The sequence below is a fragment of the Taeniopygia guttata genome, chromosome Z (genome assembly GCF_048771995.1).
Source record: "Taeniopygia guttata chromosome Z, bTaeGut7.mat, whole genome shotgun sequence".
Classification (NCBI taxonomy): domain Eukaryota; kingdom Metazoa; phylum Chordata; class Aves; order Passeriformes; family Estrildidae; genus Taeniopygia; species Taeniopygia guttata.
In genome coordinates this window covers 76,457,834-76,483,874 of record NC_133063.1, presented here as the reverse complement: position 1 = coordinate 76,483,874, position 26,041 = coordinate 76,457,834, and the positions used below count along the sequence as shown (strand labels likewise).

Below are 26,041 nucleotides of genomic sequence, written 5' to 3'. Positions count from 1 at the left end.
CTGAGGCTGTCAGGGAAGCACAGTTACTTGACACAGAGGCAAAGTCTGTGGGGCAGCAGGGCTAGATCTCTTAGAAGGTGAACTGTCAACAGTTCCCTGCCCCAACTCAGGTGTTACTGCGGGTGACTCTTCACTTGATTTGCTGTCACTGTCCAGCAATGGAGGATACGACCTTGCAAACTGTTCATGCAGCTCAGAAGGGGGCGGGGGGCAAATGGCTGGGCTAGAGCGGAGGGGTGTAGGTCTTAGATTCAGTCAAAGAGAAAACATAAAGTTTCTAACCAGGTAGAAGCTTGAGAAAGTGTTGAGAAAGAATGTAAATAAGTTCTTTATCTCTCTTGTAGTTCACATTGTTTATAATTGGGTTTTACTACTGTATGTCATTCACTGCACACCAATAGCATGCGAGGTTTTCACTTCAGGACCAATAGAGTTGGTCTGCACGAAGCTCTGTATAAAAGAGCGATGTATTTTGAAATAAATCAGAGTTATAGTCTCAGCCTTCTGAACAAAGTCTATTCATTCCCATCCTGCCTCAACAGCGTCAGAGGGGAGCAGGGGGCAGACAGCTGGGTTTGTCTCTCTGCTAAAGACATTTCAGCTCACTGGCGCAGTGGTGTAGTGTATACGGGGACCGCTGCAAGCTGCTGTGCACGTGTGAGATAAAGAGGCTTAGGAGTCTGATAAGGAGGTACTTTGGCAGTCTGCCCAGAAGCCTTTGCAGCTTTCCCAAAAGCTTCAGCATCCAGCCCAGAAGCTCTGGCAGTTTTCCTGGAAGCTTTGGCAGCTGGCATAGAAGCTCTGGCAACTTTCCTGGAAGCTTTGGTAGCCTGCCTGGTAACTTCCATGGACACCTGCACCTTCTTCAAGGATGTATTCAACAAGTTCCCCATCAAAGGCCCCATCTGACTCATCCCTCCCATCAGACCCCTTTATCAACCCCAAATCTTCATCCACGTTGTACTCTGCTTGTTCCCGCTGTTTTCTATTCCTTTAATGCCTCAAAAAGCGATCTCCAAGTAACAACTAGATTGACAAGTTTTATCTCCCGCTCAGATGACTTCCCACAGCCTGTCCCTGACTTTTTTCCAAGTTTTAACACTAAATGCTGTGTCAGGATCAGTGGCAAAATCCTATGATCTAGCCCACAGCAATATACTACGAAGGGCATAGTCTGAAGTATTAATTCCCTTATTTCTTAACAAAGCTTTCCATGTAGCCAAAACAATCTCTTCCTCTTTAGATTTATTTCCCATTATTACTAGTTGGTGCCTCCCCTGCTTCCAGGTGTCCTGATAGGAGAAAATCAAGTCTGGACCTCCCTGTGGCTTCCACACGCCACTCTCAGCCGCACCAGCGCCGCCTCCCCCGCTGCTCCCCAGTGGGTCACGGCTGGGAGCTGGGACCCCGCGTGGCTCCAGACTGACCACGCTGTTCAGGCTGTTGCTCCACGCGGTGGGCACCAGCTGTCACTGCTATATACACTGTATCCCGAGGCGGTCGCCACACAAAGCACAGACCACAGGCGGTCTCAGATGGCAATTCTTTATTATCGAACATGGCTGACCTTTTATAAACTTTCTAATTGTTTATACTTCTTCTACCCCAACTATTGGCCACAAAAAATCAACATAACACCACTGGTGAACAGTAACAGTGACTTTAGTTAACTTTCTAAAAATACTTTGTCCGTCTGCAGTGCTCTCCTTATCTTTCTTCAGTTCTTCTCTTCTCTCAGTCTCCTTGGTAGCAGCCTTGGAGAGAGCTCTTTAACAGCTTCTTCTTGCTCTCAGCTTCTTTTCGCTCCTTTAGCTAACAGGCCTGCTGTTAGCCCCTTCCACAGTAATTCATCCATGAGGGGCAAGAAACAAGTAGAGCAGAATAGGATTAAAAAGTCTAGTGATTAATTAGAATTGGTTAATGTCTGACAGACCTTGAGATGACACCAAAATTAAGCATCCTAGAGTGTAGCCTACAGCACGCTACTCGCATTTCTATATTCAGGAAACATGTTTTCTTCCTTTTACGCTGTCTTAATTTAAAAGCTGAAAGATTCCAGAGGAATTATTACATCCTCCAATGAATCCATGAAGTTTCCTCTCAATGATCTCCTTAGTGTTACTGCAGTCTACTATTCAAGTATATGGGACAACTGTCACAGTAATCTCATTAAAAATGTGTACTTTGTTAAAATAACCATCACAAAAATCAGTCATAGTAAGGTAGATAAGACAGAATCAGTATTGATATTGAAAATCTATTATGGAAGCCGAGAAAGGCAGAATCCAAAATCTTCAGAAGTGTGTATATAATATACTCATTTAGTTGAAAAAAACTAATACATGTTTATTAGAACAAGTTTGGGGTTTTTTTTAATCTCATTTTTTCTACTTTGGATAGCTTTACCTCAGCAGTCTACAAATTATTTTTGCTGTATTAAACTAGTGAAACAAGGATATTTAGTCTAGATTTTTAAGTTCCAGAAGGAAGTATTATGCACTGTTACAAATGAAAAGCTACATTAGCTTCCTAATTTAGCAGTAAAATACCTAACTGCAGAATGATATCAGCAAGAAATTCTATTACTTTGGAAGAGCAGGGTGATATGTTAGAGAACTCTACCTTTGCCGACACTGGAGAAGAAGGAGTAGCACAGGGGTTGGAATAGCTACTGCTGTCTGCAGGCTTCACTGAGGACTGAGCTGATCTGTCATCTGAGGATTGTCTGGAGAGCAAAATGTCTTTTTCTTTGTACTTCTTTGGCTGGTGGAGTGCAGGAGAAGTAGACTTCACTGAAACCCTACAAAGGACATACTTTGAGTTTCACAAGCAGTCACTGAACAATTTACATCGACCTGCCAGCCTACTGCATGACCACATGTATTACAGCAACTACAAAATCTATTAAAGCCTAACTAAAAACTCATACTGACCATTCATTGCTTTTTAATGCTACTGTTAAACTTCTTCTGCTACTTCTCAAACATCACAATTCATGGACAATATTCCTGACTGCTCTCTCCAACAGCAGCCCCAGGTATGAAATACTTCTCTTTGGGACCACAATGCAGCATACAACAGTATAACACCTTCCAACTGTACTTCCGCTGTTTCCATCTCCTATTACTAGCAGAAACTTAAGTGATACTTGTATACATAAACTGCAACCTACAGTGAGCAGAAGACCTCAGCATCTTACTTTTCAGCATGAGAGAAGTCAGACAATTCTGTTTCTGTTGAGCTGTTTCTGCTGTTGGTTGACATGCATGTAGATGCCAAAGGAAGTTCTTCACAAGTCACAGGCCTTGGTCTCTGGCCAATTCCTGAAGGCTGCTGTAGACCTGCAGACTGTTCTTCAGCACTCAGAACAGCTGTAATTGCTCTTACAGTTGTTTCATCAACCTCAGACCACAGCTTAGAAGGAGCTCGCATACGACGCAGAAACAAGCTGTGCCACTTCTGCCTGAGTTGCAGCAGCATACCAGCAGCCTGCAATAAATTCCAATTCTGTTCAATACTGATGAAAATTAGATCACACAGGTAAGAGAACCCTGTCTTTTCCATATCAGGCAGCACCTGGCATTCTAATATAAACAGGGCCCACAATTAAAGGCAAGACTAAGGTCTTGGGGAAGGGGAATAATCCATATTTAAATTAAGATGTTAATTTGCTTTTTTTTCCTTGGGTGCAAGGTAATTTTGGAATCATTTCATTTAGCTCTGTAATAAACTTAGCTTTGTATTGTAACTCCACAGACTCTTTTTTTTTCCTTCTTATCTTTCAAGAAAACCCAATCCTTTCATGCTTTATGCCCTTCCTCTCAAATCAGTCTCTACTCATGCACTCTTCAGTCATAGTTGATGGAAAAGAGCTCTAAGTGATATTTTTTCTTACATAGACACCTGGTCAAATGTGATGACTAAATTCAGAAGACTATTGTCTAATTCTGCTACCAGAAATGCTTCCATTACAATAAATTTTAAAAAATCACTCTTCTGGACATGTCTAGGAGAGAGAGTATTATTATTAGAGTTGGTAAAGTTGTGTGTTTCATGACCCATAACTTGCCTCCTACCACAGCCACAGCTCCTCAATGACATAAAGACTTCTATTTCAAAGAGGTTTTGAAATTTATCCTTCCAAAATCTGACAGCAACTTTCTTTCAGCAACTTCAGCTTCAAGTGCTCCTTTTTTGATCTGATTTTGGTTATCCTCTCAAAGAAAGAAGAACACAATATGCCAATGTGACTGTTCTCTCAGCTCCTGTTCAGATTTTGGCTATCCCAGCTCGTGCTATGGCCTGATGGAGCACCATGCAGGCAGGACAGGAGGCCAGAAGGAGCAGAAGGGCCCTTATGCAGTCACTGTCACCTGCAGCTTGCTGTCCCTTGCAGCCATTATCTTTTGTCTGCCAGTCTCTTCAGAATCTGCTGACGTGTGGAAAGGGACAAAACTGCCAAGCTCAGATATAAAACATCATACTGCCCAGAAAGTTTTTGAAACAGACCCAACGGCATCTGGATTGCTGAAGCTTTCCTGGTCCCTTTTGTGAGAGACAGGACACCCACATCAATAGGGAGGAAGAGGGATGAGCACTCTCAATGTTGACTTAGGTGACTAATTATTCTCTTTCTTTTTGCTGACAAGTAAAAGAATAGAAAGGTACGGGTGATAGGTGATGAAACACTGCAACTTGGATGTTGAATACACGGATTCAGGCGACAGACAACTCTGTGCCAAAGGGGATTGAAGCCGTTTAATTATTGATGAGCTTGTGAAGTAAAGGTTAAATCACAGAGTACCTAGTTCGAGAGACTGAAATAGACCATGACATTCTTGGACAAAATTCTTGGCTACTCAAATGTTACAAAAACCTTTTCACATCTTTTTACAATTCCTCTACATGAAGCAAACCCAGGAGTAATTTCTTACTTACTTCAGGGTCCAGTCTGAGATGGAGCCATTCATCCAGCTTCAGCAGTGCCAGATCAGCAGATGTCTTGTCCTCCATCTCACTGTCGCTGCTATCATTAGATACCCCTCCCCCTGAATTAAAGACAAAAGGTGCATTAGCATTTCCATATTTTTTCTACTATTATGTCCACACAAAAACCCGCATACTACGGTATTACCAGCAATAATGTTTTTCCTTCTAAAACTGACTTTAAATGTAAGCATTTGTAAAACTACCTCTTCTTTTCTGCAAATACACTGCAAAGTCTTTGCTCCAGATAGCAGCAATCAAGCCAGACCTGCTGAAGGTCCTACTGTGTAAAAACCTGTATTAATATGATGTGACCCAACTCATGTACCTCCACCAGTATCCACAGGCACTATACAACTTTTGCCTAAAGCTGTTTGCAAAATCACACATGCCTCTATTTCCTGGCAAAACAGCAGATCTAAAGACCTAGTAAGAAAAAAAAAATCTATACATATAGCTATTAATTAGGATTCTTTATTTTTCTTAAGTGCAATTCAATCAGCATGAGCACTACTCTAAGGTTCACAGTTTAAAAGCAAGACAGAAAAGCTCTAGAAATAAGTTGGACTTTTAGTTTGATTCAAACTATGACAACTAGAAGCAGTTCTTTTTGCTTCCATTCCAAGAGTAGTAAATTCCATTCAATTTAAATCAGAAAAAAGAAGGACATTTCTATATATTGTCTATTACTCACAGTTAATAGTACAGTTAACTGAAATTAAAAATTATCAGTAGAACATGTCTTGAAAATGTATGTGTTAGCTAGAAGCAACATGACTTGTTTGCCATATTGATTGTTTCTAAAATATTCTGTTTGAATAATCTGGTTCAATGTATCAAGTAAAGTAGTCTGTAGAAAAAGAACATGCATACTACACTTCTCAGTACCAGTACTACAGTTCTCATTAGACATTGTGGCTGTATTCTTTCCTTACAAACTATACTGCAGTTTCTGAGACCCTACAACTGTGGGGTTGTATTTATGGACTTGAGTATGTAAGGAATCCCAAAATGGAGAGATTTTTTACAGAACCAACAAACTCTTCCTGAATAGCTGCAGGAATTATAACAGCGCTATTTTCAGAATCAGCCAATACATGTATTAAATATTACTGAAAAATAAGTTTTCCATGTCACACGCTGATGTATAGCAACGGAAACATCCCAAATCCAGACTCCAGTGTACCTCGAAAGGATGAAGATGCCTGCAAGGCATTACTTGGCAGTCTGGCTGGTCCACAGAAGAGGGCCACCGTGACAGGTGTCACAACAGAGCAGCACCTGATGTTTGCTGTCTTGTGAGCTCTCGTCATTTCATCATATATAAGCCAGTCTGTAGGGAGAGCCTGGATGGCTGCAGCTTGTCCATTTGCTGGGGCAATCTGTGCAAGAGCAGGTAAAACCAGGCTATTAAACCCTCTACCTGTAATTAATGTAAATTTGAACGTATTTCTCATTTTATCCGGAGACACTGTGGATGCCTCAACCTGGCAGTGCTCAAGGCCAGGCTGGGTGGGGCTCTGAGCAACCTGGACTAGTGGAAGGTGTCCCTGCCCGTGGCAGGGGTTGGAATGAGATAAGCTTTAAGGTCCCTTACAACCCAAACCATTCTATGATTCTGTATTCTGAGAACTAAATACACGTACAATTATATACACATAAAAATATACATGCACATAAAAAAGCGTGAGAGAATTCAACCAGATTCATAAATTATCCTACCATGATAAAACAAAACATTTTGCTTTAAAAAGAAATGTTAAAAAAAAGTTTCAGAGGAAAACTTGCTTTTAAGAATAGGGATCATTATATCTTTAAAACAATTTTATAGCAGGGCAGTTTTTTTGTCATTTTGCCTTGTTCCATCTAGAGAAAGGACTAATTGAAACGATGGAAAAATGAATCAACTCCAATTCTATCAGCTGGGTAGAACAGTGTTTTCTAAAGCTGTAGTGTTAAATGCCTATATTGCTTTTAAAGTACTGACAAATAGGAAAAGACATTTCTAAAACACGTGACAGATTTTAGTGCCCTTTTTTTTGAACTATGAATTCAAAGTGTCTTTACCTTTTTATACTGAGACTGACCAAGAACAGAGGTAGGATGAAATCGCACTTTCTTCTCCTTTGATTCCGTCAACACCAGGCTGTCTCTGTCTACATGCACAAGATTGGGATACATCCCGGCCACTAAGGCACCTTTAATTACAGCCCAGTTCTCAGAGTTAGTATTAACATCTCTAATATCAGCTCCTCCTCTGGCTCTCACAAAACCTGACAAAGGAAAGAGACAAAACAGTGCCATGTTAGCTTGTGTTTGGTTCTCAAAAGGAGTCAGAAACTAAAGGTGAAATAAATGACTTCTTTGTTGCATTTTTCACCACTGCCAACCTTAACAGCACCAAGAAGAAACCATTACACTGAAATCCTTCCTGATAAGGGGTTTCATACTAACACAGAATACCACTATTTTCTACAATATAAAGACATTTCCTATGGGAATAATTCATTAGAACATGAAATGCAGTGGCATGTGGAGATGAGGGTGCTTTCAGTTAGAGCAGCCACAATTCCTCATCTGCACCATACCCTGCATGAATGCGTGCATGAAGGTGTATTTCAAATTAAGGAAAATTACACCAGTGAACATGATTTTTGTTACAATTTCTATATGCTTGACTTTAAAACAATGTTCAAATTGTTTCCAACTTCTCTACCTGAGGCTCTAAGCTGGCCAAGCACCTGTGTTCTCATTCCTGCAATGGTTTCCATTGTGGCTTGGGATAGGAAGTTCTTTTCACAGAAGGCTCTCTCCCAGCCGTCACTGCGTGCCTTCTGCCATGCCTGAAAATGTTTTTACATTTGCCTATTAATTTCAAGGACTTAAACTAAAAACTGCATTTTTTTTTAAATATTACATTTATGTCAATAAAATGAATGCAAAACCCACTCTAAAAGTTAATGTATCAAACCAGATTCTTTTTTTTGTTCAACAATTAGATTCTCTTTATGTGTTCACTACAGTGATGATTATGTCAAGTTAAAACAATAAATAAAGATCATTACATTAAGATCATGATTCAAAGTTCAGTGTAGTAGGATGCAAAGAGGCACATTGTTGGAACATTCAAAATTTTATAATGTTTGAAACAAAACATACTACAAAAACGGTTCCCTCTTCTGTGGACCAGCCAGACTGCCAAGTAATGCCTTACACAGGAAAGGCACTAGGCAAAAAGAAAGTCTTCTCTGAGCACTTAATCACAGCCCGCCACTCTACATCCAACTGGTGCATCTGCATTTTGCTTGAATGTGCTGTGATTAGTACTCTCTGAAATGAAAGACTACCTGGAAAGCCCTGAGCAGGGCCATGTGGTCACTGAACGTTCCGGCAGCAAAACGCTTCCTGCACAGCACGGCTGCACGCTTTTGGGAGGCCAGCGTGGGCAGCACAAAAGGGTCTTGGCAGGCAAGAGCACAGGCAATGGTCAGAACAGGATCCAGGCACTTCAGAACTACAGCATACAACACCATTTTACCGAGGTGTGGCTCTACAGGTAATTCAGTGAGGTGATAACCAAGCTCAGTGAGATCTTCCCAAGGGTCCATGGCATCTATGGTCTGTTCATAAACAAACAAACAAACAAATAAAGGAGAGGGGGATGGGTACAGTGGACAAAATCAATTGACAGTGAAAGCAGAAAGGATGTGAATAATGGACATGAACTAGACTTGTTTCCAAACACTACAGAAGCAAGTCAAACTATTAACTGAGGCAAGACTTTGAAGCACTCTCTTCCCTTGACATGGAAAAACACATCCCTACGCACAAAATGAAAACAGACAATAACCAAAACTTCAAAACATCCTTAAGTAATTAAAAACAGCTTCAGTACAAACTGAAGTCAGTAAACTGCTACACCACAAATTTGGGATCAAACACAATTACAATCTAAACCTATTCCTTTTCTGACCTTAAGCATATGCACAGCATTTCTCACAGTTACAGCAGGCGGAGGATCAGGAGCTTTCATAAGAAAGTCTACAATTGGACAATTAACTGGAGCCAGAAGTTTTGTGTACAAACAGATCTCCTGCAAGGTAAAAGGCAGAACAAAAAAAGATTACCAAGATTTGGAAGCAGCCGCCAAACACATGATTTGTTGCAATTAATAGTGTGGTTTGAGGACATTGTATTTTTTAAAGTTATAGTTTCTAACTGAACATGCACCTGAAGCGGCATCCTTAGAAGTTCTGGAGATTGAAATTCCAACATATTCTGAAATCGGAGCCTGCTGAAGAGACGAAAGCAGACTCCAGGCTGACAGCGCCCAGCCCTTGAAAATAAAATATGGAAGGTTGTGAAAATGAGGATTTCTTTCTAAAAACAAAACCAAAAGCCAACAAAGACACAGAAACTCAGAATGGAAAAGAAGAGGCAGTACTATGAAGAAAGCGTTGTTAAGTCACACGCAAAGTGAGAGTTTTCTAATCATGAATTATTTTTGAGAGTGTGGCAATTTTTTTACTGTAATTTTAAGCCAACACTGAGAAATCTGGAGGAAAGAAAAACAAGGCTTATCTAATGTAAAGTGCTGTGGGTTTTTTGCTAACCTAAGACCAGTTCAAATCTCAATCATCTTTTGTTGTAAGGAACCAGTTGCAAACTTTATTGTTTCCCCTCACATCCCCTAAACAGAAGTGATGCTTGGAGTAAAAGGTAGAATAAAGATGAAGTAACTTGTGAGGGAATGAGAGACAGCAAATTCTCTCAGTCATATACATCTATGTGCATACGTGCAGCTTAATGCCAATATGATTGATTAAACAGGCATTTGTTGCTACATAAACTTCTGAGCCCTCACCCACAGTGCTGGGAAGAATATAATCATGGCCTGTTAAGTCATGGATAGCTTGGAGAAAGTGAAATAGGCAGTCCGCTGCCCACAGACATGATGTGAAAACACCCCACTGGACATTGTGACTGCTGGTGCAACGTGGGAGAAAGAGGAAGGAGAACAAATTAATGGGGGGAAAACAACCCAGACCTTTGGCAAATGCCTGAGCGTCACTTTTCTACAACTTGGGAGATTATTCCAAGGAAATACATGCTGACTCCTACTCACCTGCAGAGAACGAGTGTTGGCCACTATGCAACACAACACTGGACTAGGCCAGAAACAGCTACTATGTTGTGTGCTTTATTCTAAACATAAAGGACTGTGGATATCTGCAAAATGGAAACCGCTATGAGGCATTTATTACCTGCCTTTTCTCTGGATAGCACTGGCTTTTGAAATCCACCCCATTTTTACCATTGTAACACGACTCAGTGCATCAAAAGACTTCTAGAAAAACAAAGAAAGGAATGCAAACTGAAAACTCAATAGGGTACATGAAATACAAGTTACTAGTTATTTAGATTACCAACAGAAGTTTTCTAAAAAGTATGAAATAGTAATATATACAGCAGCTTCTGACACAAAGGTACCTTCTCAATTTCGAGTGAATTAATGAGGGTATCTCCTTTCTAGTATCTTAATGCTCCACAATTTTTGAATTTCAAGATTTTCAAGATTTTTTAGACAGATAGCTTACAGTATTTGTCTTAAAACAAATGCATGTTGAAACTTTTCAGCAAGGACTGTTGCCTGACAGGCACCAGCTCTCAGCTAGTAAATGCTTTTTTTCACTTTACTGTAAAGTCATAAATAATAAAAAAAAAGTTCTCCAAAATTTATGCACTGTGTGTTTTAGAATCACACGAGGAAAATTTATGGCAGTCCTACCTCTTTCACCTTGCCTGAGTCAATGACAAACACCACATCACTGACTGTTATGCTGGTTTCTGCAATATTAGTAGAAAGAATCTGCAAAGAAAAAAACCAAAACCACCAAAACGATAATAACTGTAAAAGCAATGGCAAAATAGGTCATTGTGGCATTGGAAAAAGTCCTCTAATACTTGCAATTTTGCGAATGCCAAAAGGTGGACTTTCAAGCACTTTCTTCTGGTACAAAGTCTGCATTCTTGAATGAAGCACGAAAACTTGGTATCTAACGCAAGACAAAAGGAACATTTTAAGGATCCTTAAAAGAAGCAATGAAAAGCCACAGTAACTAAAGGTTTTACCTGTGAGCATTATCAGTGAATCTCTTATCATCCAAAACAATGCGGTCTCTCAGGCTCACTATCTCATCATACCCAGGAAGAAATATTAAAATTGATCCTAAAAAAGGAAGTGGGTTTGCAAAGTTAAACAGAAAATTCAAATACATGTCGAATAGCACTCAGAAGGTTTTAACGTTTGTGGATTGCTGAAAAAAGAGCACGATTCATCAGAAGCCAAATCCACAACCACTGGTTAGGTATTTACCTACCTGCATCAGAACTATGACAGATGCTGTGAAGTAAGTGCATTATCAGATCCAGATCCACTTTTTCATCATCAAAACTGTGATGATAAGCTGTCAGTAGCTCTCTGTCCTCTGCACTAAGGTCACTAGCACTTTTTTGGACCAGGGAACTTTCATCCATGTTTCCAAATCCGAATGAAGCGCTGTAACAGGAAAATACACCAGAATCAAGGCTGCCCCTTCGGGTTTGCATTGAGCCATCCACTCAAAGTTAGTTCAAGACCAATATGACTATTGGACTTGAATTCTGATGTTTAAGTGTAGCAGAAGGGAATCACCATACTATTACTGTTTACTGATTTCAATGTTAACCCAGTGAAGGATGCCACTTTATTTATTAGTGTTAACTTTAGTTTTCTTCAACTTCATTGAAACACAACCATAAGCAAAGGAAAGTATAAAGATACTTCTCGTTTATCTGTTCAAGTAAAAATACTTAAGAGATACGTGTTCTCCAAAAATTTCCCACTAGCAGAAACTACACTAAGAGAAATTATAGTAGAGATAAGCTTTACAAAACACTACCTCAAGTACGATAACTGTAAGTTAATCAGAATATCATTCTTGAATGGCCTAGTGTACACATTACTTCTGTAAATTTTCTTTAATATGCCTATTGCATATAAAAAGTATAAATAAAAACACATGACAGATTTGTTTCCAAAGTAAGCATGTGAAAAGTATAGAATTAGCAAGTTGTGCAAACATAAACAATATGATACTGAGTACGAACTTTTTTGCTGTTTATTTTTTGAAATATTCCTATTCTTAAAAAGAAGTCTTGCCATTAAGTCCAGATTTTAGACCATGAAAAGCTAAAACCTGTTCTGATTAAAAGAACAAAAACCTCAAATTTCCCATCACAACTCTTTCTATATCATATACAACTGATTCTGCAAAACAGTTACAACTGACCTGTAGGATTCCAACAGATGAACAACCTCCATCTGTCCAAAGTGCCTAGCCCAGTCCACAGCCATCCTGAAATAGTTGCACAAGTATTTTTATTAGACTTTTCACTTCAAAAGATGAATATGAAGAGCGCATCAGGAGAGGCACTTGACACCAGACTTTTGTACCCATTTCTGTACTGACATCCGTACTGTTATTGCTGGATCTGCAACTTCCCATTTGAAAGCGCATGAATAGGTGTTAACAGCTATCTGACTTTTAGGTGACTACAGTTCTTTACCACAAAAGAATGTCCGTTTTACACAGGAGCAAACATGCACAAGGAAGTGAGGAGGAAGAAAGCGCCATTCCTTTAAAAAGTCCACAGCAAGGTGCAGAGATCAGACCTGCCTGTTTGCAGTATCCTTGAAGTCATCTCAAAAGGTCACACCCCAGGCATAACATTTGGCTATTTCATGTCTTTCAGACGCTGTCCTCCTCACGATGCCGTTCACTGTTTTATCTTTAAACTGCATTCCTTCCCAAGTTTTTTCAAATGTTAGTACCAAATATCAGACCCATGGAATCCTAATTCTTATCATTCCATACAACAATTATTTACTGTACTTCCCTGTTTATATGAAGACGTAATCTATGACCACAAAACCTGAGTTTCTACAGATTCACAAATATTTTTACATGCTACAATATATTTAGAAACATAACAGAAAGATCTTCTGATATGGGTAACTCCATGAAAATAGGAATTGCCCAATATTGTGGTCCAATTCAGTAGATTACAGTTGTTCTGCTAACCAGTATCTTAATTAAGACCTACTGAAACAAAGTTTATAGCTCATAATCAAGACCATGTAATTAAGAATTCAATTTAGAATTTACAGAAAACAATGTGATTATCAGGAGTTAGAAATTGTTGAGGCTGTCAAAATCTATAGTTCTTACAGCAGTGTGATAAGTTAGCAAATTAATTTAGATGTTAAACAATTTTCTTTCTCTCTCCTATACTGACACATAAATCTATCTTTTGGTTTCTCTGTTTTTACCAGCCATTAGATGATTTGCAGTGGATACTTGCTCCCATGCTGATCAACTGTTCTACTTGACTCAAAAAGCCTCTCCCTGAAGAAATCATCAGAGCAGTCGCACCAGTTTCACTGTGCCTATAATCAACTGAAAAGTAAAAGAAAAAAAAATCCAGCAAACCCAAGAGAAATGTTATTTTTTCATCTAAATATAGTACAAATATTGCTTTCAAATTCCAGACCAAAGAGAATTTGTTTCCTCACTTTATCTCTGAAGTTAGTTCATATGAATTCTACACTCTTTTAGAAACACACTTCTGTCAATACTTCAAAACAACAACTAACTAAACAACCCATTATTTCTGCTAGCCCTATCATTTTTTCAGTCGGCATCAGAATGCAAAGGTAACACCATTTGAAACTGGAGATAAAAGTAGCCATAAAAATCTAAGTAAATTTGAGGTTGCTTTTTTTTATGTAATAACACATGAAACTTACCACTGACATTCTCAGTTAAAATAAGATTTAACAGCTGAGCAAACAAATCAATATCTTTATGCAACCAGATGTCAGAAAGACAGGAATCCATTTCTTTTACTATCCACGGTTCAAGGCAATTCACATCTTTTTCAGTCTGAAGATAAAAAACAATATTGAAAGCTTAATCTCTTCCAAGAGTTGTCTTTATTCTTATACATTACCCACAAAGAACTGGAATGGTTATTTTTCCCAGCAGCAACAGAAACCCAAATATATCAGTGTAGATATACCTAACTCAGGTATCAGTTAATGCATTGATTTTGTCATATGCAAGTACAAACACAATGGCAGTCGAGCCATTTGATCTGAGGAAAAGCTGTGCGCAACCACCCTGTCTGAAGAGCACACTTCAGCTAGAGCAGTTCATCCTAATCAAGTAATCTTTAAAATACGTTACTGTCCTGAGAGACTCAACACAACTGTAGAAAACAGATTTTAAATGGCTAGAATACAACACAAATATAAACATCTCTTCCGACAAAAGAAAAAACTTACCAGTTGATTAAATACTGTGTCACCACCATCATCCAACCATTTGTACTCCTCATTTGTCCTTGGAACTGATTTTTGTCTCCGAGATGTCCCTTTGTTAGTGTTATCTTGAGCTGAACACCACTCAGCAAGAGTGTTCTTCTGTTTCTCTTCTAGAATGCAAAGTATTCCCCAAGAAAGTTTTAGAGTCATATTTATTATCCATTGTTTTCTACTAAAAAAGTTGGTTACAGCAGGTTTTACCAAGTTTTACCTATTCAACCTCTTTTATTTAGTCCAGAATGCTACTACCAGTCCAACATAAATGACATATTTAAGGGTACCCAAAGGGCACCACTGCAAACAAGGGCTACAAAAACAAGGTAAAACCCAACACTTTGGTGTTTAACCCCCCAAAACCTCCGTTATTCCCAACTACTGCATTCAAAGTATGTTCCTTAAGTAATCACCTTCCACACAATCTCAGACCAGATCTTTTTCCACAAATGGAATTCTGAAGACGAGTGATACAGTCCCTGCATGTAACAACTTACTTTTCTACACAAGTGGAAGAAACCTTAGAAAACACCAGGGTCCTAACTGAACTTTTCTGACTCCAGTGATCAGAGGTGAGCACTGTGATCAATATCCAGTTAGGACTGTATGTTATAACTTTGGGGTTTGCATTTTTTATTAATTTTTCTTTAAATAATCACTGGGATCATTACTTTCAGTTGCCAAGAAAACTTCTGAGCAGTATCTACTTAATCAACTGAAACCCAATGATGTTTAGCTCAAGAGTGTTAACACTTAAAAAAATACATCCATGCCTGAAGAAAACAGTGAAAAATGTTACTGAAGGGAATTTAGTGCAAGATGTACAAAATCATGCCTGCTTTAATAGCTGCACTTGAATTTGCACCCAAAGGTACAGAGCATCCTATGCTTCTTTAGTATTCATGTGGGCAGAGCCCCCAGTTATATATAATTCTACAGCATAACAATTAGAAAAAAGATGACATTTATCAACTGAGTGAAAAAAGAATGCAACCACTGAATCAAAGTGATTTTTTTTCTTTAATTGCATAAACTATTTCAAAAATGTAAATATTGAGAGCTTAAAGACACTTGCTGTCATCTAATCACATCTCATTTCATCTCCTGACTCTGGAATTTTAATAGAAAATAATCCTGTTAACTGTTTGTTCAATCAATGATTCTCATTGCCAACCCTTACAATTAACAAATCCACTGACCTTGCTGCTTCTTTTCTTTGTACTTCACCATCTCTTTGTTTGCATACCCAGTGCTTCGTAAAATGTCCTCCAGAAACATCTCTTTAACTTGAAAAGGTCTCCCTTGGACTAAAATAGAAAAAATCCATAAAAGATTCTATATTCACTAGCTTCACTTACAGAATTAATTCTTTTAAAAAACTACCTTCCCTGGAGCTTATTTTTCTCAAAACTGTACAAAACAAAATATTTCCAAAGTCAAATGCCACCTTGTTTCTCCTCAACCTCTTCAATTTTATGAAGTGTTATAGCAGGAGATGTTCATAAGATTGACAGTTATTAACTACAATTTTTTTGAAATGAGGAAAAGAAAACAGCCGTGTTTGTTTAGGGTTACAAACAAGAACCTGCCATGTAAGTCTGCCATCTGGATTAAAAATGGAATTAATTAATAAGCAATTAATACAGCTTTTTGCAAGGTTCCACACGGAGACAGTACATCTTTATACTGAACTACTTTCTTTTCCTGAGAAGCATGTAAGAAGCCAGCCTTATCTCCATATCCTCAACTAATTCAGCAAAGCTGAGCTTTCTTTACTGAATACTTCTTGACAGATGAGACATCCCAGTGGCCTTTACCTTCTGATAATTTAGCCCGATTTCTTTTTCAACATGACTATTTTCCAGACCTTATCTGTGGACATTACAGGATGCTTTTTGCATGAAGATTAAAATCTCTACACTTTGATTTCTTGTTCCTTAACCTGACTCAGGAACACTCAGGATTTTCCTTCAGAAAGAACAATCCACAATTCACATACTTTTAGAAGCTGTCACAGAGGAAGCCTTCCAACACTGATCACAAACTCTGTGTACTACAGCGATCCACAGCTACAAAATGTGGTTTCTGTGGTCAGGATTTTGTCAGCCATATTGCTGAAGGAGACTCAAACCTTGTATATTACATTAACAGACAAAGCCGCTTCTTTTAATTCTTAAATTAACCAAAAAAACCAAAAAAAAAAACAAAAAAAAAAGGGAAAAGAACATCTTTTGAATTGTTATTGGCCTGTTACATAACCAGCACAAACACTGTGGTAAACTGGAGAGATTGGGAAAGATTGCCATCAGATTTTCCAACACAAATTGACTGATCCGAAAGAACAGGAAGCTGCAAAAAGAGTAAACTGGAAAGTCATACAACAATCACAACTGAGGCACTCCCTTGCAAAAAAAATTCAGAGAACATGAAATCACATGTAATTTCCAGATTCCTGTCTCCAACAAGCTGCAAACCTTATTCAACTGGACAGAAATTCAAAACGGAGAACTAAACACTTCTATCTGCAAAAAAAGAAAGGAAAAAAAGGTTTCCTCCTCACAAACATTTGCTAAAATAAACCAGTAAGCAATCCCATTTCCTAAAACCGTTGAGATTTTTTTTAAAAAGACTGACATGCAGAGAGTCTACCTGATTGTCAAATAAAGCATTTCTCTTAAAAGCTACTTTTCAAAACACATTAAAGTTGGACATTACTGTTGAAAAAGTAAGAGGATTGCAAGGTGCCAGAGGAGGTCCTCCATGCAGAAAACCTGCAAGCCAGGAGGGTGGGGCAAAAACTGCAAACCCACAAAAACCCCCCATCTCCCACGCATTTACATTTTACCTTTACTAAAGATCGTCAAATGAAATTAAACCAGCAAAAAATGGTAACTTTTCTTTGCATTTGAATGTAGTCTAACTGCAGGTAACTGAGTCTGAACACAAAATAAGCGAAACTGGATGTCTTTTCTGAATATTTACCTAGATGAACAACTACTAATTTTCTTTAAATCAGAGAATCATGAGATTCTTTTTTCATGTGAAACCCAATCTGTCTAAGCCTGTATTTCTGAACTGAACTGGTACAGTTATCTGTGTTTTATCCAGTAACCAGTAACAACCTTCACAAAGCCTGAAGAGTAAGATCCTACTGGAATGCATTGATACATATCACACTCATGTAGCTCCTAAGTCCTGTATCAGCATGAAGACAGAACTTCAATAACCTCTTCCTACTTCTTCAATTAAGAGTGGAGGGGGGCAGGATGTATCTGCATTTACAGAACTCCCAGTGACTAAAACACTTCACTCTGAATGAGGTGCAAATAGTCAAGAAACAAGAAACCTGCATACAGAAAGAACAAGGATTCCTGTAATTCTCAGTGTATTAATCATGCCTTTACTCAGAATAATTTGCTACAGTTTAGTAAGATCTGTGAGTCTCAGGGCAGGTATACTCACACTTAAGATCAAGACTTACTATGTATTACTGGGCAGCTTCCAAAATACCTAATAAAGAGATTTGCGTCTAGAGCAGCACTAGAGAGAATTAGTTTTAAATTATTCTGGTTTTTCAGCACATCTCTCAGTTTTATTAGCAAGAAGTCGCTGAACCTGTCCCTCTCATGTACTTCATCCTGTAACAGAAGGGGAAAAAAAGATGAAAAACCATCACAGATTCAGGATCACAACTTCTGACAAAAACAAACTTCTCTAAAAAAAAAAATACATGTTTTGGTGGCACATTACAGAGGCCTTAAAATGTGTGAGTCTAGTTTAACTAATAGGGTTTTTTTAAAAAACTATCCATAAAGAAACTAAAACACCTCAAAAAGTTTTTATCAGCGCTGAGTGCGTTGCAATGCTGAAGCCATAAACACTTTAACTTTAGAGGCTAAAGTGAATATCTGAAACCTCTCTGATTGTGTATTTGAGGCCAAATTTCAAGAAAACACCACAAACTACAAATCTTATTTTAATAAATTCTCACTTCGCCATTGATAAGCATTTAAAGAAATGTATGCCACCACATAATCTGAAAAACAGACAAATTGCTTAGACAAGTCACACACAAAGCCTGTAAGTTAAGGCACATAATTGATTAATCATCTTTTTCATTCTTCTGTTTTGATCTATATTATGAATGAAGGAAACAAGGACTCAAAATACAAAGTTTGTAGGCTGACATCAAGAATGTATAGATCATTCTCATGCTTTTTCAACTTTGATAAACAGGCAGGCACCTAAACTTACCTTTTAATCTTCAGTACTTAAATCTTGCCAAAAACATTCCAGTTCCCCTTATTCAATTCCACAATAGGAATATTGACATAATCACAAATTAACAATCTGAATAATTTGCTAGCAATTAGACTCCACATTATCTTGAAAACTCTGGGCAAACAAATGGACTGAAAACCTGTATTGCTAAAACAAATGGTAAGAGAAATTCTGACACAATCACATTGAACCACATCAATGTAAGCCTCCCTAAGGATTTTCTCCTTACCATGGAAGTTCAGAAAAATTTACACTTCTGTCCTTCTCCACTCCTCCTGATTCCACACTTAATCATTGGCATGAAAATAAGATATTTTTACAGGAAAAACACAAACACACAGAAAAACACCAAACTGCACAAGACATGCATTCTACTCTGAGGACTCAGAAAGTCTTTAAAGTTGATTCAGATTCTACCAAACAAAAACACCTAAAGTGCTCAGCAAATTTAAATAAAACAAATGAGGACCTCATTTTCCAAAGCAATACATATTGCTCCACCCCACATGAAAGACCACAGGATGCTCACCACAATAACATGGGTCACAGTGGAGAGGGCGCTGTCTCCTGCCATCAGCGTGCCAAGAAGCATGTCATTAGTGCAGAATGTTACCAGTGTCTTTGGAGAAACCCTATGGATCACATCACAGAGACAACTCAGGGGGTTGCACCATTTAAAGCTTTCCATGGATCAAAAATTAAAGCAGCTGCTGACCAGAAGAGAAATTACAGTTCTCTCCTCAAAAGATTCATGCACACCACTTGTTTTTAAACTATGCCTTTTCACAGACATTTCCTAACAATTTGTAGTGCTTGCGCCCCAAAACTCTGGACGACGGATTCATTGAAAGAATAAGATTCAATTTTTAATAAATAAGGAAGTAAAAGAGAACCGTGAAGAAACTCTGCATGTCATTCAATTTACTAGAAAATTCCATGTGGAAAACTAGGTTCCAATTCCTCAGCCTGTGCTTGGATATAGCCTTTGTATTTGTCTACACGTGGTGGGATGAGCCTGTCTGGACGCCAGGTGCCTACCCAAGCCACTCTATCTGTCCTCTCCATGGGCAGGGGAGAGGAAACACAACAAAAAGACTCCCAGGCTCCAGAGAAAGACAAGGAGAACGTGGGTCTCTCCCACGGGAACATGGGTCCTCCACGAGCTTCTCCAATATGGGTCCTTCCCATGGGCTGCAGTTCTCCAGGAACTGCTGCAGCACAGGTCCCTTTCCACAGGGTGCAGTGCTTGAGGAACAGCTTGCTCCAGTGTGGGACCGCACAGGGTCACAATCCTGACAGCAAACCTGCTTCTGTGTGCCTCCCTCCCCAGGGCCACAGGTTCTGCCAGGAGCCTGTTTCAGCACAGACTTCCCAGAGGATCACAGCCTCCTTCAAGCATCCACCTGCTCCAACACAGAATCCTTCACAGCAGGATCCCTGCTGCACCACGGACCTCCACGGCCCGCTGGGCCACAGCTGCCTCATCATGGGCTGCACCATGGGCTGCTCTGGCACCTGGAGAATCTCCTCCCCTCCTGCACTGACCTTCCTGTGTGCAGATCTGCTTCTCTCACATGCTTTCACTGCTCTTCTTGAACTACTGCCTCTGTTGTGCAGGTTTTCCTCCCCCATTCCCCACTGTCCCAGAGACACTACCACCACCACAGATGGGCTCAGCCTTGGCCAGAGGCAGGTCTGTCTTGGCTGGCACCGGCTCTGTCACACACAGAAGAGGCTTCTGGCACCTCCTCACAGAAGCCTCCCCACAGCTCCCAAAGCCTTGCCTTGAAGACACAATTCATTACAGCTGACCAAATCACAAAGTCATCTGCTTGATCCTCTGGTTTTTCAGGAGGTGAAAATACTGAACTTTTACAATTCTATACCTGGGGCACAGTTAGCTGTCCCAATAAAAACAGCAGTTGTCACTACTCCCTCTGGTACTGCCATCCTAAAAGAGCTGAAAAGCTCCTCTGTACTGTACTCTACAGCTTTTCTCTGGAAGACAGTTAAGAAAACCTTAAAAATTATATTTCTGTGTTAACTACAAACACCTCTAAACATATCCACTCCAAATTTTTTTTGTCCACAGCTCAAAATATTGTTATCGCCCCCTTTCAGTGTTTCTCTGGAGTAATTGTATTGATCTTTCTCAAGCTGGATTTTCTGCGCTGCTTCCAGTAATTCTACAATTTTCACCTGACTTTGCTCTTCTTCTGCCAGCATAGTACTTCCATATATTAATCATCCAGCTTATTTGTGACACATCTTCACTAGCTCTTCTAATCTCTCAATATCCTTGTGAGCTTTCATGCACACATTTGAATTCTTATTGTGGCTTCGTTGTTCGAGTGCATTCATTTTCACCAGCTATGTGTTATCTTTGTTCACTCAAGCAACACAACCTTTAGCCATCTTCTGGTCACTCATATCTCAACTGCTGGCCCTTCCCTGAAATGTCATTTTGCTACACGGTGCAAAGATGTAAAAACCCCAAACAATCCATTCATGCTCTGCTTACAGACAAATTCATCAAGTGATACTGAAATCTCTACTTTTACATCACTTCATGTTTTAAACACAGAAGCTGAAGAAGAGTAAATTTAGTCCAGACTAGACTGGTAAATAATGCTCAGCTTCATCAGTCACATTCCAATTTTTTTGTTTTCCCTTTTATGGCTCCTATCAACTCTCACTACATAACATTCGTTACAGCATGCTGGTTTTCACACCTACCTTCAAAGCTTGCAGACCTTTTGGATCCGCACATGTTAAAAGCAGAAGGGGTGGGGGGGTGGGGAAGAAGAAAGTGTAGACTTGATCTGAAAATCAGACAAGGATTTCCATGCATACACTCCACAGAAGAAATCAACAGAAAATACCTGAGATTCAGTTCTGTAAGACAACCTTCTACATGAAACTGCAAAACACAGGAAGTAAGCCATCCTTTTCACTCTTACGTATTCCTTACCTGCAGTAACATATGCCACCTGTGAGGCTGCAACCCAAACATACTGCAGTTTCAACGCACACAAGATTCACAAGACCAACACAAGATCAACCGACACTTAGAAATACCATTAGTACCTGCTTTCTAACCGGATCTGGTAACCAATTGTCTGGCCAATCTTCTCTCTTCTTTCTGCTGCCACTCTTTCAGCCACAGCAACAGCTGCTAAACGTCTTGGCTGAGTACAAAACACACGACAGGGAGTTCCATTCTTGTAGCAGTCATCAAGGATAAATTGAGGGATCTGTAAAGAAGTGGTTCAAATTTGCTTTTTGAGAAAGTCACAGCTTTGTTAGCACAGGGAAACCATTAACTTGCATATCAATATTGCACATTGCAAAAGACTTTTCATTACAATTATCACAGCAAGCATATCTGAATCAGCAGAAAATAAATTTCTAAGTATAACCTATTTAGGTTTTTTTTAAAAAAAAAACCTTACAGTGCCTCCCTCCTGCTTCAGAGAAATCTAAGAAAAAAAAAAAAAAAAAGAAGCAAAAAACAAAAAAAAGCCCTGTAGATAATCTCTCATTTTTACACAAAAAATAGATTACTCTGGATGCTAAGAACAGAACTAGCCTTAGAAGAAAAAGGGATATACAAACATCACAGCTATTTTCCCTTCAATATTTTGTATTATTTTAATGAAAAATGGTATCTACCAGAAAATTGTGAGGAATCATTTATGCTTCTAGTACCTATCTAGAGGCCTAGTGTTTCAAAAGCAAGACAATGAATTGGAAACAACATTTTCAATCACACAGGAAAAGGAAAGCCTTAAAAGAGCATAAAAGTATCCCATATCAGAAATGTTACACAATTGGCATTAGTTTAGAATAAATACTGTTATAGTTTTTATTTACTGAAGCAACATACCTGCGTCGTTTTTCCTGATCCAGTCTCTCCTATAACTAAAACAATTTTATTGTCCTTTATGATTTGGACAATTTCTTCCTGTTTTTCAAGAACTGGTAGTGACTGCCTGAAGGAATCAAACTCTGATTCCCCTCTTTTCACTGGGACCTGGGGGATACCATCATTAAGTCGACCACTTGTCTTGTTTACTTCTTTGTTTTCTGTGAAGACAAGTTAAAAGTTTATTTATGCAGACACAGAGGAAGGTCACAAAAACACTGCTCAAAAACTGTACTTAAAAATTAACATTGCTGACTTTTTATGCATCCCTGTGGGTAAAGTGACAAACCCATCACACATTTAGACATCATTTTTATAGCATGTCCTGCAGTGCTTGGAATAGATATTTTTCAAAACAGTTATTACTTCCATGGGTATTTTGAAGAAAACCAGACTCTTCCACAGCATTGCTCCACGTCAAAAAAGCCTACAAAGAGCAAAAGGAGAAACAAACTAAACCAGAGAATACCAGCCTGGTGTATTTTGGTGGCCTTTGTATCTGCGCCCACATTTCACACCTGCAGTTCCCCCTAGAAATACACACTGACAGAGTTAAACCTTTAAGCTATTCCACACGTTTGCCTGAAATCATACCAATGCAAGCATGCTGTATCAAGAGCCCTGGCCCCCACACAGCAGTGCCATGTGTTAGAAAGCGGTGCATGAGCAGCCAAAAAACGGGCACATCTTCTGAGGGAGCCACTTCACATCCATCATTGCAAGTGCCACTCTATAATTCCTTGAGAACTATTTTCTGGCAGAATGAAAAGCTCGCTGTAAACTCAGTTATACATATTTAATGCCATTAACAGATTCATATACTAAATTTCAAGCTTTGTTGTACCAAGACAAACAGACTAAGAGATCAGGAGAACTAAAATACATTCTTGAGATGCAGAGAAAGGCAAATATTAGACCGTTCATTAACTTATCCCTTACATTCCTAAGACATTGCATTTCAGTACTTGTATTACAGCTTCCCTCTGTTCATATAACAATCCTGTTAAACAACTAGAACAATTGAAAATAACAGCAAAGAAAGCACTTCAAGAACAGACACCACGTATCAGAAACATGCAATTAAACAAGGCATACTGGTACAAATGTTTTCTGTTCACTACACCCATCTCTGCACACAAAAACACAGTGCAATTCTTCCACTTGTAGCTGCTAAAGCAATAATCTAGATGAAAACCTTGCTTTAAAAAAAAAAACCCAACATTTTGACAGAAGTTTGTCTTTCAGCGAACTCTTCCATATTCGAGAAATCAACAAGTCTGGACAGTAGTCTCTTAAGGACCAAATCTATTTTGTAGAGATGAAGAAATAAAACCTAAAATTCTTGATTTATCAAGGACATTAATTTCTATAAGCAGAACAAAAAAACGCATTTTCTCATATAGGCATTCTTATGGCATCACAATAACACTGACTCTTCAACCCCACCTCATAGTACTTGTGTGAAGCCACACTTCAAAATGTTCTTCCAAAAAGATTTGGCTGGAACTGGCTCAAAGATTCTAAATTAACACAACACAAGGTGGACATCTCAATGTGCATAATATGACTTCCCAAGTTCCTCACAGCACCAGTTATAAAAGACCTTAAAAGTAAGGAAAATTAATGCATTTGTTTGAAGGTGTCTGTTAGGACACCAGAGGGGACAGAGCAGAAGGAGGTTTGTTTTGTCATGGTTTCAAGTGGTGTTGATGGACAAGTCCAAATCAGAACACATGCTGAACGTACCAGATGCAATAGCACAGACACTTCCTCGCTCTGTCCTTGGCAGGAGCTCCTTGCGTTCCTTATTTGTGACGGGAAAGCGCTGCATTAGACTCCGAACGGCGTGTTTCGTACGGAGAGCCAAGTCACAAGTCATGACTGCGTGTGCCTCTGACACATCCTTCTTCCTTACAGTCAGGTATCGATTGGCTCCTTTTCTGTCAGGGGGGAGAGAAAACTTATTTTAGTAAAAAGGAACCTACTCTAGGTTAAGTTTTATCTGTCAGGGTATGAGATGCTATGCAAATTCTTTGGAAAAAAAAACCAGAAATCACAGTGAGAAGCTTTTTTAATGGAGCCATTAAACCCACAAAGTATAAAATCAAGCTGTCCCAAAATGCATGTCACAAGCTTTTCCAAGCATGCATACAGCAATGAAGAAATATGCTCCTTTCTGTAGCTACTTTTACACTTTTTTCTCTAATACTATTCCTTGCAACACAGTTGAGTATGTTGAAAACATCAAACAAGTTATCATTAGTCTTGAAATTCTATCCGTCTGCACCAAAGAACTGAAAATTGTACCCTGACTCACCCTTTGCTTTTAGACACCAGTCCAAGAGACTGACAGAGCCGGTGAACAAATGCTCTTTCAGTACTAGTGAAACTAGAAGGAAATTCCATCTCTAGAATGATAAATAATAATGAAAAGACAGTAAGAATGCAACAGGCAGTAATCTTGACATCTCAATGTTACAGAACCACAGAATTGCTGGGATTGGAAGGGAGACCACCCAGTGCAACCCCCCTGCAGGGTCACCTGGAGCAGGTGACAGAGGAACACATCTAGGGTTTGGGATGTCTCCAGAGAGGGAAATTCAACGCTTTCCCTGGGCAGCAGTTTCAGTGCTCTGCCACTCTCAAAGGAAAGAAGTTCTCCCTCATGTTCAGGTGGAACTTCTTCTGTTTTAATTTATGGCCATTGCTCCTTGTCCTGTCACCAAACTGGCTGCACCACCTTCCTGGGACTCATCTTGGAGATATTCATATGCAGTAGTGAGATCCCCTCTCAGTCTCCTCTGGGCAAAACAGGACCAACCCCCACAGCTTTCCTGATAAGAGATGCTCCAGACCTCTCATCTCAGTGGTCTCTGCTGGACCCGCTCTATTAGCTGCCTGTCTCCGTGCTGGGAAGCCCAGAGCTGGACACAGCACCCCAGCTGTGCCTCACCGGGGCCGGGCAGAGGGGCAGGATCCCCTCCCTGACCGCTGCCAGCGCCCTCCCCGCAGGCTGCCCCCGGGCCGGGCCGTGCCGCGCACCCGCCTCGTCCCCGCTCTGGAACCGCTCCAGGGCCAGCTGCACCGCCATTTCCACCTCCTCGTCCACGCCGGCCTCCCTGAGGGGCTCGGCCCGGGCGCGCAGCGCGGTGGCGGCAGCCCCGTCCCCCGCAGCCCCGCCGGGCTGCCGCCGCGGGACCCGCCTGTGTCGCGACATGTCCCCGACACGGCCCCACACGGCCCCACACGGCCCCGACACCGACGCGGATCGGGGACCGCAGCTGCTCGGCCCGAGGGGCGACGCTGGGGCGGGGCGGGGCTCGCCCGCAGCCGAGCTGGCCCGAACGGAAGGAAATTGGCGCTTTTCCCGCCGCTCCGGGGGCACGGCTGCCCAAGGCCCGAGCTGGGTGTGTGGCTGCCAGCAAAACGTG

At 39.9% G+C, this 26,041-nt stretch overlaps 1 protein-coding gene across 1 annotated transcript; it reads right to left on the bottom strand.

Moving 5' to 3' along the window:
- Positions 1–1,531: 1,531 nt before the first annotated feature.
- LOC140682022 (3'-5' RNA helicase YTHDC2-like) lies at positions 1,532–25,827 on the bottom strand. Its single transcript, XM_072922867.1, has 27 exons — positions 25,653–25,827; positions 24,928–25,018; positions 24,357–24,550; positions 22,572–22,771; positions 21,773–21,939; positions 19,215–19,317; positions 17,886–18,042; positions 15,604–15,711; positions 14,372–14,520; positions 13,835–13,970; positions 13,358–13,484; positions 12,318–12,383; positions 11,367–11,545; positions 11,119–11,215; positions 10,955–11,042; positions 10,775–10,855; positions 10,251–10,333; positions 9,217–9,322; positions 8,960–9,079; positions 8,334–8,606; positions 7,703–7,829; positions 7,054–7,259; positions 6,173–6,368; positions 4,939–5,048; positions 3,200–3,489; positions 2,623–2,800; positions 1,532–1,834 (listed from the first exon to the last, which is right to left on the bottom strand). The coding sequence occupies exons 1-27, from the start codon at positions 25,825–25,827 to the stop codon at positions 1,790–1,792; spliced, it is 3,852 nt and encodes a 1,283-aa protein (XP_072778968.1). The 3' UTR covers positions 1,532–1,789.
- Positions 25,828–26,041: the final 214 nt, after the last annotated feature.

Bases quoted from the DNA above. Each gene is read 5' to 3' on its own strand.
- LOC140682022 (XM_072922867.1), bottom strand. From the start codon at position 25,827: ATGTCGCGACACAGGCGGGTCCCGCGGCGGCAGCCCGGCGGGGCTGCG. The intron at 13,971-14,371 runs GTAAGTTTTTTC...TTTTATCTTCAG, and splicing joins ACACAGTATTTAATCAACTG to ACTGAAAAAGATGTGAATTG. The intron at 13,485-13,834 runs GTAAGTTTCATG...TTTACTTTTCAG, and splicing joins TTTAACTGAGAATGTCAGTG to TTGATTATAGGCACAGTGAA.